Source organism: Rhinoraja longicauda, chromosome 3 (genome assembly GCF_053455715.1).
Source record: "Rhinoraja longicauda isolate Sanriku21f chromosome 3, sRhiLon1.1, whole genome shotgun sequence".
Classification (NCBI taxonomy): domain Eukaryota; kingdom Metazoa; phylum Chordata; class Chondrichthyes; order Rajiformes; family Arhynchobatidae; genus Rhinoraja; species Rhinoraja longicauda.
This window is the reverse complement of record NC_135955.1, coordinates 50,820,702-50,832,803: the sequence shown is the minus strand read 5'-3', so window position 1 is coordinate 50,832,803 and position 12,102 is coordinate 50,820,702. Positions and strand designations below refer to the sequence as shown.

The 12,102-nt window shown below is 41.4% G+C and overlaps 1 protein-coding gene across 1 annotated transcript in view; it reads right to left on the bottom strand.

Moving 5' to 3' along the window:
* Positions 1-1,711: 1,711 nt before the first annotated feature.
* LOC144592253 (uncharacterized) overlaps positions 1,712-12,102 on the bottom strand; it is a 55,769-nt gene continuing 45,378 nt past the window's right edge. Inside the window, exons 11-13 of the mRNA XM_078396785.1 lie at positions 9,936-10,223; positions 5,470-5,757; positions 1,712-4,325 (exon numbers count right to left, since the gene is read on the bottom strand). Of these exons, the coding sequence (XP_078252911.1) occupies positions 4,297-4,325; positions 5,470-5,757; positions 9,936-10,223 (605 nt within the window). The 3' untranslated portion in view covers positions 1,712-4,296. The remainder of the gene's footprint in view (positions 4,326-5,469; positions 5,758-9,935; positions 10,224-12,102) is intronic.

Sequence of the window (12,102 nt, the reverse complement as noted above, 5' to 3'; positions counted from 1 at the left end):
TAGGGCCAGGGAGATGGCATCATCCGTGGTGCTGTTGTTGCGGAAGGTGAACTGCAGTGGGTCAAGGTTACTTGGTAGATTGGATTGAATGCATTCTCTAACAAGCCTCTCAAAGCAATTCATGATGGTGGATGTCAAGGCCACTGGACAGTAGTCGTTAAGGCATGCTTTTTTTCTGGTAGCGAGATGATAGTGGTCTTCTTGAAACAGGTGGGTACCTCAGAACGGAATAGGGAGAGATTAAAGATGTCCACAAATACTCAGGCTAGTTAGTCCGCGCAGTTCCTAAGGACGCCAGGAACTCTGTCCAGGCCAGTTGCTTTCCGTGCTGACTTGGCTTTGCAGCCAGTTATAGTATTTAGACCGTGCCAGTCTGTGGGTGTCCGAATGATTATTTGTCCCGGTATTGTCTCTCGGCATTCTTGATAGTTTTGTGAAGATTATGGCAAACTTTCTTGGGATCGTTTGATTTGTTTACAGCAGATCTGACCTTCACCTGGGAATGTAGCTCACGATTCATCTATAGTTTCAGGCTGGGGAACACTCCAGGTTGTCTTCTTCGGCACACTCTCCTCATCACACTTGCTGACGAAGTCAGTCACGGCAGTGGCATATTCATTCAGATTGGCTGCAGAATCCCTGAATATGGACCAGTACACTGACTCAAAGCAGTCGTGTAAGATGTAATCTGTGTCCGCCAAAAAAGCATTGAACAATCTCTGTACCGGATCCTCCTGCTTCAGTTCTTATTTGTATGCAGGGAACAGAAGCACAACCCGATTAACAGATGTCCCGAAATCCGGTAGATGAGGAACAGAATGATAGGCATTTTTTATTAATGTGTAGCAGTGGTTGAGGATGTTCTGGCTCCTGGTGGGACATGCTGATAGTACTTTTGTAGTACACCCCTGAGTTTGGCTTGATTTAAGTCTCTGGTTACAATCGCCAGGGAAACTTGAAGGAGAAACAATCCGATTTGTTGCATTCCATGCCAAAACTGGGCATTAACATGTTATATATCAGAAAGAGCAAGTAACTAACAAGGCATGTCAACAACAAAATCAAAATACCTTTGAAAAATGTGGACTATTTGAACATGTAGAAAAATTATTTGCATGGTAGGCCCAATATCATAAATGCATACTTTCAAGACTTAAAAACAATATTCTGTAATGCCCCATGTGCTTTATTAAAGAATGCATTAGTTTTTCTCATGTTTCCAATCCTGATTCAACTTTAGCCAGGTACATGTGAAGTTGTTTAATGCTTCATTCAAGCTTTCCCAACAGCAGGAGCCTAAATTTTACTGATGTGTGACTGTTCCCATGTTGCTTGCCAGGACTCTGAAACCAACATGTGGAAGAATTTGAAAATGCAACAACATTTATTGATTACTGTATATAAATGGGGCAATGAATCAGATTCCAGAAGTCGCAAGTTCATTTAGTACATAAAGTTGATTTTGGCTGGAACATGCACTTTTATTTCACCTCCTTGTGAAGATTAATTACATGTGAATTAAATGAAGTCTTTGTTTCAGCCTTATCCCACCGATCTCTTGAGCACTTGGCCCTCCCAGACTCTGTCCACCTCAAGTCTTGGCATTGCCAGGTTGTCAGGAATGGAAGCTTCCAAAACCTACAAATATTACTTGGTGGTTTGCGGGTGGGAGCTACTCTGAACAAGGTCGATATAATGAAAGAATTAACCCAAGACCGTGAAACAAACAGGGCGAATAAAAATGCAAGCAACAAAGATTGAGGATTTGTTTCAACATATATTTGTGTTTAGGCAAGAAATGACACACAAGCTCAGTGACTTCACATCATCTGAAACACATAGTCCATATGGTTTCCACAAACACAAACAAAACAATTGAGCAATTTTATGATTGGAATTATAAATTATAGCTACAAAATAATTTTAAGAATGCACAGCACATTGCCAATTCATTATTAAAATTAGACATTAAACTGAGGCTTTATTTTACAGGTGAATGCAAAGGGTCCCATGACATTAGTTGAGTTTAGTTTAGAGATAGTGTAGAAACCAGCCCTTCAGACCACCAATCAATTGACCATCAATCACCCGTACACTAGTTTTACGTTGGACCACTTTCGCATCCTAATAATAGGGGCAATTTACAGAAACCAATTACCCTACAAACCTGTACGATGTTTCAATGTGGGAGGAAATCAGAGCACCCTGAGAAAACTCACGGTCACAGGGAGAATGTGTAAACTCCATACAGTCAGGATCGAACCCGGGTCTCTGACACTGCGACGCCATGTCTTTAACAGAGCAAAAAACATTCCAAAGCACTTCACAGGAGTATTATCAGACAAAAGTTTATACTCGGCCATACTCGGCACAAGTGCACAAGAAAATATCCAAATAGATGATCAAATGTTACTCAAAGTGACAGGTTTTAAGCAGCATCTTGAAGTAAGAAAAACAGGAAGAGAGACGTGGAGTTCTGGTTTGGAATTCCACAGAGCCTGGCCTTGGCATTTGTAGTTATGGGCATCATTTAAATCTAAAATTGGCTAGGTGGTCCTGAGAAGTGCAAATATGATTTAGAGTTACATGGAGCCAATAATGGGGAGAGAGATTTGAAAATAAAGATGAAAACCATAAATTCAAAACATCGGTTCAACTGGAGCCAATGCAGGTTTGTAAATGCAGGAGTGATCTGGTGTAAATTAGTGACACAATTCTATGGGTGATCTCTTGAGAGGCCATCCTTGAAGTGGGGTGCATTGAAACAGTCAGGCCCAGAGGTACTGAAAGGATGGATGAGGACTTCAGCAGTTGTTGAGCTGAAACAGGGGCGGTTTCAGGGACATTGCAGAAATGCAAACATAAATCAGACTTGCTAAGGCCTAACATGGGGCCAAATATGACTGGCAAGGTTGCAAAGAACCAGGTTCAATTTCACATACTTTCCAGGAAGAGAGATGGAGTTGCTGACTATGGAAACAGAATTGTTGTTGAGAACTGAAGACACTGGCTTCAGTTTTCCAAATGTTTAGGTGACAGTTTTCCAAAGGTTTAGTTGACTACATTGCTGTCAACCAGGCAAAAAGTCTGACCATTGATAAAAGGTGCAAAGACTATCAGAGGTACTCGAGAAAAATCTGGATAAAATCAATATAAACGTGGAAAATATGATCTTGTATTTGCATATTTTTAATGAGAGCTACACTGAAATTGTAGATGGCTGATTGAGGTGACACGAGTATTTAAGGGTATAGAACAAAAAGTCACTACAGTTGATCTCTGGACATATGGGCATGTGACAAAAGACAAACACAATGGCCCTTTCTAGTCTATATGCTGTGCTTTAAAAGGTGCTTCCCCAGATCCGAGCTCAACTACTGATTTAGGGTTGGACCTTTCTATCTCCATACGAAGACCCAACCCCAAACCCCACCCAGATTACATTTCAGACTCTCTAAAATCAATGCTGGGGTCCAAAACAGAATTCATCCCATCATTATGTCTCAGAGGACATAGGATTAAGATGAGAGGGGAAAGATTTAATAGAAACCCGGGGGGCAACTTTTCACACAAGGGGTGGTGCATGGAACGAGCTGGTGATGAGGCAGGCACTATCACATAATTTAAAAGACATCTGGACACGTACATGGAGAGTAAAGATTTAGAAGGATATGGGCCAAATGCAGGCAGGTGGGACTAGTGTAGTTTGGGCATCTTGGTCAGCGTGGGCAAGTTAGGCCGAAGAGCCTGTTTCTGTGCTGTATGACTCTATAACTGGCAGCTACAGGACCCTTACTTGAGACTACAATCTACTTCAGTGAACTCAACCAACTGGAAGCAAAAACCTATCAGATCAGAGAATGTTCTCTACAATAAAATGTGTTGCATAGAGTTAAGGCATTCATGGAAACTGGGATTGAAACCCATCCTGCCCTGGATACTAAATAGACCTCTGTTAATTACACAGAAATGAGAGTAAAACAGACAAAATACATAACCAATAAAATACGGACATATAAAAAGAGCGGAAAATACATTTTTTTTAAAATGTGGAGAATCAAACATTTCCAGGTTAATATCTCTTTCTCCACTTTTATCATCACTAAGATAGATAGAAAAAAATGCACTTAATTTGACCCATTCTGTCACAGCATGCATTTGAAAATAGTCAATACAGAAAAGAAAATGTAAACAACATTTCTGTATTGATAAGTTAAGATCCACCAAATGTGCCATGATATTCAGAAGACCAGAAATCAAATCTTTGAAACAAGGAGTTGACTCTGTTCACACTTCTTATGGTCCACTGAGCGCCGGAGATGGCCCTATGAGAAAAGAGCAAAATCAAAATTAATTTGTGACAAGCTATAACATTTAATGAATTCAGTAAAAGGCAGATTGTTTTCATAATATATAATCCATCTTTCAAAAGTAATCCATTAAAAGTAATGGGGGCTTACTGCACTGGCATTGATGCCAGCTGTTTGAAATTTAGTTTTAGTTTCATGTGATTGCTTAATATTATTTCCTAATATATTGTTCTTTTGAAGTCTTATATCACTTGGTATGCAGGGTATGTTCAACGAATGCATGAATCAATTCTTTTCTCTTGTGTCGGAAAATAACTGCAGGTGCTGGTACAAATCAAAGGTATCACAAAATGCTGGAGTAACTCAGCGGGTCAGGCAGTATCTCTGGAGAGAAGGAATGGGTGACGTTTCGGGTCGAGACCCTTCTCTCTTTGCTTATATATTATCTTAGTAAGACATTTTACAATTTATGTTATTTATGTTCAATATCACTGGATGCAAGTTTAGTCGATCTTCATGCTCCTTGGCGTCAGCATGCCAACACTAACTAATGAACATTCTTCAAGTATGACCAACTTTATTGGCAAGTTATAACAAATTTCCCAGATTGCTTAATATACGATTCATCATTTTCTTCCACTCCATTTCTCAGTTAAGTGTAACTTGTGCATCACAATGTGGACAATTTTGTTCCAAATTAACAGAGGATTACCAGTAGCCATTCATTTAACTGTTCTGTTATTACGTTATATTGGACAAAGATGAGTCGGTTAGATTGTTCACCCATATAATGCAATCAATCTTTGCATGGATCTAAAGTACTGTTCTAATTTCGCAAAAGATCTGATCTAAGTTTCAGTAAATAGGCCAGAAAGTGCTAATGATATTTGATCATGAAAGTTCTTACAAACTTCTCAGCTCCAACAATGACAACTTTGGGAACATGCATAAAATGTAGCTTCCCCAAAATAAATCAGCCTGGGCTTTGCAATTTATAAGATGTCAACCAAAAGGTAAAGGACTTTTCACTCTGTTATAATAAAATATGTTCATAAACCATTGAACATACTGGCATTATTAATAGGGGCAGAACTCTTTTGGGGGACTAAGGTGAGTGTAAGGTAGCAGAATGAGACTAATGAAGTTAAAAGGTACATACCAGCTCTCACATAAATAACCCCAGTGGCTGAGAGAGTATTATTACTGTTGAAAGCAACACACTGGTAGAAGCCAGTGTCCGCTCTATTCAAGTCTTGAATTCGCAATCGAGAACCATATTCTGTTTTCCGTATTGTGATCCGTCTTCCTTCCTGGCGAACTAATGAATCATTTTTCAGCCACTTTGTGCTTGGAACTGGATAACCAGATACTCTGCAATGCAAATTCGCTGTCTGGCCTTCTACTGTGCTGATATTGTTCACAGGCGACAAAAAGTTCAGAAAATGACCTGGAGGCAAAAGATCAGCTTTGTCAGAAATGAATATTTAAGTAATGTTTAAAACTCTCAGATTATAAACTATAGACAGATAACCAATGTTTTTAAACTTGACTGCGTCTAATCCATGTCAACCGGTATTGGAACATTTAAATAAAACAAATAATAACATTATCAAATGGGGCTTCAGTTTTAGATTGAAAATGTGCTTACAAGTAACAATCAAAAGATGTCCTAATAGAATGCCGAAATATGTTAAAACAATGATTTAAAGTAAAAAATTTAATTTGCGGAGTTTAACTGCACATGGAAATATGTTATGTAACAGAACAGGAAAGGTACACAATGACTTCCAGCGGCTCACCCTCCCCTTTGAGAATATTTTGCAGACATTCTGAGTCATTATGGAACCTGGCATCAGGGAAGCACACATCATCCTGGAGTCTTGTTTGCTGTCATAGAACCTACTGTATGTCCCCCTAACTAATGAGTCTCCTATCGCCATAGCCCTGTCTCACCTCACTCGACCCTCACCGCTGTGCCTCAGAGCCAGGGCTGGTGCCACAAACCTTACTGCTGCTTTCCACTAAACAGTCACCCCCATGCTCCAATCCAAAAGTGTATACTTGTTTTTGAGGAGTATGACCATTGGGAATTTCTGCACTTCTGGTCACCCATCTACAGTATTTTCTGCCTGCACTTGGTGTGACCACCTCACTCTCATCCTATCTACGAAGCCCTCAGTCTCCCGGACAATCATAAGGTCATCCAGCTGCAGCATCAGTGCCCTCATGCAGTCAGTCAGCAGCTGCAGCTGGATGCACATCCCGCAGTTGTAGTCCTCGGGGACACCTGGAAGACTCCCTGATTTTCCACATCCTGTAGGAGGAGCATACCAATGCCCTAAATGCTATTCATTTGCAGTAAGAGCAAGGAAGATTTTTTCTAAAAAGGACCTTATCTTATCTTGCTGTTAACCTCTGCTCAGCCTCCTCACCAAAGCCTCATGAGCCAAACACTCAACATTACCCTCAAACAAGAAAAAAGTTACCCTTCCAAGATGGCCACTCCCCCAGTGCCTGCCTTCCTTTTTTTTTTTTACCTCTAGAGCAGTCACTCTGGAATACTAATGTACTAATGGTTGGTTTTTAAACTACAGTCTTCTTCCTCATCCCTGCTGCTCACACTGAACCTAATCTGGCCATTGAAGACAATGTGCTTCAATGAACAATTTAATGATGACTTAAAGCTTGGCCTCCAAAAAGTACATTCGCAAATGTCGTCTGTATACAGCAGTTTGACAGCAGACCTTGGAGTGACCTTGTTTTTAGATTGGAGGTGACAAGATTTGTGGAGATATTCCATTATTTTTGTCAATTAATTCCTCCTCAGCGGGAACCATATTGGAGGTGAGGGGAAAAGATGATAAAATTCACCACCACCTTCAATCTGTCAAGCACAACCCGTGGTCAAATGAAGAAAATGCACGACAGGTATTCTACAGGGCAGCAGTGAGCAGAACAAGAAGGCAAATTATTATCTGAATGGTGTCAGATTTGGAAAAGGGGAGGTGCAACGAGACCTGGGTGTCCTTGTACATAGGTCACTGAAAGTAAGCATGCAGGTACAGCAGGCAGTGAAAAAAGCTAATGGCATGATGGCCTTCACAGCGAGAGGATTTGAGTTTAGGAGCAAGGAGGTCCAACTGCAGTTGCACAGGGCCCTGGTGAGACCACTCCTGGAGTATTGTGTGCAGTTTTGATCTCCTAATTTGAGGTAGGACATTCTTGCTATTGAGGGAATGCAGTGTAGGTTCACCAAGTTAATTCCCGGGATGGCGGGACTGACATATGATGAAAGAATGGATCGACTGGGCTTATATTCACTGACACCATTAGCAAATTAGCAGATGATACAAAGCTGGGTGGTAGTGTGAACTGTGAGGAAGATGCTATAAGGTTGCAGGGTGACTTGGACAGGTTGTGTGAGTGGGCGGATGCAGGGCAGATGCAGTTTAATGTGGATAAGTGTGAGGTTATCCACTTTGGTGGTAAGAATAGGAAGGCAGATTATTATCTGAATGGTGTCAAGTTAGGAAGGGGGGACATACAACGAGATCTGGGTGTCCTAGTGCATCAGTTACTGAAAGGAAGCATGCAGGTACAGCAGGCAGAGAAGAAAGCCAATGGAATGTTGGCCTTCATAACAAGAGGAGTTGAGTATAGGAGCAAAGAGGTCCTTCTGCAGTTGTACAGGGCCCTAGGGAGACCGCACCTGGAGTACTGTGTGCAGTTTTGGTCTCCAAATTTGAGGAAGGATATTCTTGCTATTGAGGGCGGGCAGCGTAGGTTTACTAGGTTAATTCCCGGAATTGCGAGACTGTCATATGTTGGAAGACTGGAGGGACTAGGCTTGTATAAACTGGAATTTAGAAGAATGAGAGAGGATCTTATTGAAAGATATAAGATTATTAAGGGGTTGGACACGTTAGAGGCAGGAAACATGTTCCCAATGTTGGGGGAGTCCAGAACCAAGGGCCACAGTTTAAGAATAAGGGGAAGGCCATTAATAACAGAGATGAGGAAAAAAATTTCAGTCAGAGAGTTGTAAATCTGTAGAATTCTCTGCCTCAGAAGGCAGTGGAGGCCAGTTCTCTGAATGCATTCAAGAGAGAGCTAGATAGAGCTCTTAAGGATAGCAGAGTCAGGGGATATGGGGAGAAGGCAGGGACGGGGTACTGATTGAGAATGATCAGCCATGATCACATTGAATGGTGGTGCTGGCTCGAAGGGCCGAATGGCCTACTCCTGCACCTATTGTCTATTGTCTAATTAGCCTACAAATCTGTATGTCTTTGGAGTATTGGATGAACCGGAGATCCTGGAGAAAATCCACGCAGGTCACGGGGAGAACATATAAACTCCAGACTGACAGTATCCGTAGTCAGGATGAACCCAGATCTCTGGTGCTGTTATGTAGCAACTCTACCACTGCTGCACCATGCCGTTCACTGGAAGGATCAGAAAAGGCTAACATTGCCAGCCTTAAGGCCCCAGTTACACGCAGTCAGCTACTGTGGGCAAGCTACACCACTCCCATGCTTCCTAAACAGACACTCTATTAGTTTAGTTTAGTTTAGAGACACAGCGCGAATGCAGGCCCTTCGGTCCACTGGGTCCTTGACGACCATTTCATTTCATTTCATTTTTTTCCTTAGTACCTAATCAGATGTACAGCACTTTGGTCAACGTGGGTTGTTTTTAAATGTGCTATACAAATAAAATTGACTTGACTTGACCAGCAATCCCCGTACACCAACACTATCCTAGGGACAATTTACAATTTACGGAAGCCAAATTAACCTATGGACCATATATAAACCATATAACAATTACAGCACGGAAACAGGCCAGTTTGGCCCTTCTAGTCCATGCCGAACACTTTCTCCGCCCTGTACGGCTTTGGAGTGTGGGTGGAAATCGGACCACCTGGGGAAACCCATGCGGTCACATGAAGTACAAATTCCGTACAGACAGTACCTGTATTCAATATCGTAACCGGGTTTCTGGCGCTGTAAGGCAGCAACTCTATCACTGCGCTACTATGTCGCTCTTCTGAGGTCTGTCATGGGAGAGGTTACCAGGCAGACAGAGGAAATGATTCAAGGGTGATCAGAGATTCCATGGTGAAATGCAATGTTTCCACTATGTCCTCTCAATCTTTAACCCAAAATGAAGACGTTGGGGGAGGAGGAGCATTCACGATGGCATTAACATTGTCAAGGTCATGCATCAAGAGCACATGAAACCCCTGTGTAAATGGTTGAAGTAGCTCACAACATCAAAAACTCCCCATCCACCCACTTGGTCAGCTGTCACCCCCCTCATCTGTGGAATGTTTGCGGTTCTTTCATTGGCCCCAATAACAAACTCAGAATCCACAAAACTGTAGGGGAAGCAAGTTATCTTCAATCCTGAGGAACGGCCAAACAAAGCATGTGCTTTACTCATTGATCAACTTGATAATAATAACAAAAGAGAAAGATGCATTGATGTGGAGTGAAAGAGAAATAATAGTAGTAATCAGCAAATTAACCCATGAATTCTATTCACCAACTTACATTATTTACATGCGAAAGGTCAGTTAATAAATGTGCTTCAATGTATCTTGTATAACTAAGAAGTACATACCAAGCGTCACATTTAACTGCCCAGTGGCTTTGACGGTTCCATTGCCATTAGATGCAACACAGTGGTAATAGCCCGCATCTGATTTGTTTAGTTTTACAATTCGCAGTCGGGATCCGTATTCTGTTCTACTTATTGTGCTCTTTCTTGGCTCCTGATAAACTGCAGAATCATTTTTTAGCCATTTTATGTTTGGTAATGGATAGCCCACAACTTTGCAGTGTAAGTTCGCTGTCTGGCCTTGGACTGTTGTGATATTGTTCATTGGTGCCAACAAGGTCAGAAAATAACCTGAAATCATAGTTATCATATTCAAAGTTAATCCTGAAGATATAGGTGTTGATTAATGCTCACCAATGTTAGATATATTCACAGAATTAATTAATTTGCAGAACCACAGATGAAATAGTATACTGTATTAATTGTAAGATAAAAGAAACTGCAAATGCTGGTTGATTAAAAAAAACACACAAAGTGACTCAGCAGGTCAAGCAGCATCTCTGGAGAACATGGACAGGTTACGTTTCAGGTCGGAACCCATCTTCAGACAGGTCCCAACCCAAAACATCGCCGATCCATTTTTCCCCAGAGTTGCTGTCTGACCCGCTGAGTTACTCCAGCACTTAGTATCTTTTTTTACACAGTATTAATTGTTTTTCACTTTAGGTTAATATTTTGCACACAAAAATACATTTACAAGGCTGTAGAGAGCATCCTGTCCGGCAACATTACAGTCTGGTTTGGGAACAGCTCTGCCCAGGACAGGATGGCCCTGCAGAGAGTAGTGCGTTCGGCAGAACGCACCATGGGAACTACACTCATCCCCCTGCAGGACCTATACATCAGGAGGTGCAGATCCAGAGCAAGCAAGATCATGAGGGACCCCTGCCACCCCAGTAACGGACTGTTCCAGATGCTACGATCAGGCAAACGCCTCCGCTGTCACGCTGCGAAAACGGAGAGGATGAGACGGAGCTTCTTCCCACAGGCCATCAGGACTGTCAACTTTTATAACCCCAGAGACTAAATTTTTGTCGACACTAATAGTAACTTATTAACTTTATTTATATGCTGTAACTGTAATTCTTTTTGTGCATAACCCGCAGGCATTGCCACTTTCATTTCACTGCACATCGTGTATGTGTATGTGACAAATAAATTTGACTTGACTTGACTTGAATTCTCTGTCAAAACTTTGACAGTCTGAAAATATTGGCAATTTAAATATTGATCGTGAGTTTAACTGTGCAATAGTCTGTGTGATCTTGCTTTGAAAATCCTCAGACAGAAAGCTGCATGACAGACGTGGCAACTCCTCCACATGAAATCCAGTGTAGCAATAAGGAGTCTTAACCATGTACAGAGGAAGTTTTATTTATAGAAAATAAAAATCGCAGAGTGATCACAAAATGTATTAAAAATACAGCAACTTTTCAATATGCTCTGTTGAACACGACCTTAATCAAAAACATAGGCTGAAAGCTAGTGTTTTTTTGCCGACAGAAATGTGCCAGACCGCATATTGTTCCTTGCTGGTGGTGTCTATGGCAGATCGTCGCCCCATGAGCTGCTTAAGCTGTTTAAGGCCAGACAACTTGATTTAACTAATACATTTTATTTTTAAAAAACTTTAATCTTTCTGCAATATTAAAAATTGTAAAAATTTGATAAGCTAGTTTTTAACTTTTTAAGAGGTGCTGGTAGGCCCTACTGACCGGCATGTGCAATCACAAAAATAGCACTGCTGTCAGAGATAGAGAGTTTGTTGTGCAAGGTAGGTATTTATAGTAGAGAAAAAAGGAATTTCAGATACAAAAGACATTGCTAGGAACTGCTGGTGCTGGTTTACAAAAACAGATACAAACTCAGCGAGAAGGCAGCATTTCTGGAGAACATGGATAGCTGACATTTTGGGTCGGAACCCGAAACGTTACCTGTCCATGTTCTCCAGGGATGCTGCCTGACCCGCTGAGTTTCTCCAGCAATTTTTGTCTATCTTTGACGATACTTGCAGCCTTCCTGATGCAACGCTCTGTGAAGATGGACTGGGTGGAAGGAAGTGAAAAGACTGCGATGGATTGAGTTGTATGTACCACTCTGCAAATTCTGGAGATCAAGAGCAAAGCACATGGCATATCAAGCAGAGGTTCACACAGTAAGATTTTTGTAG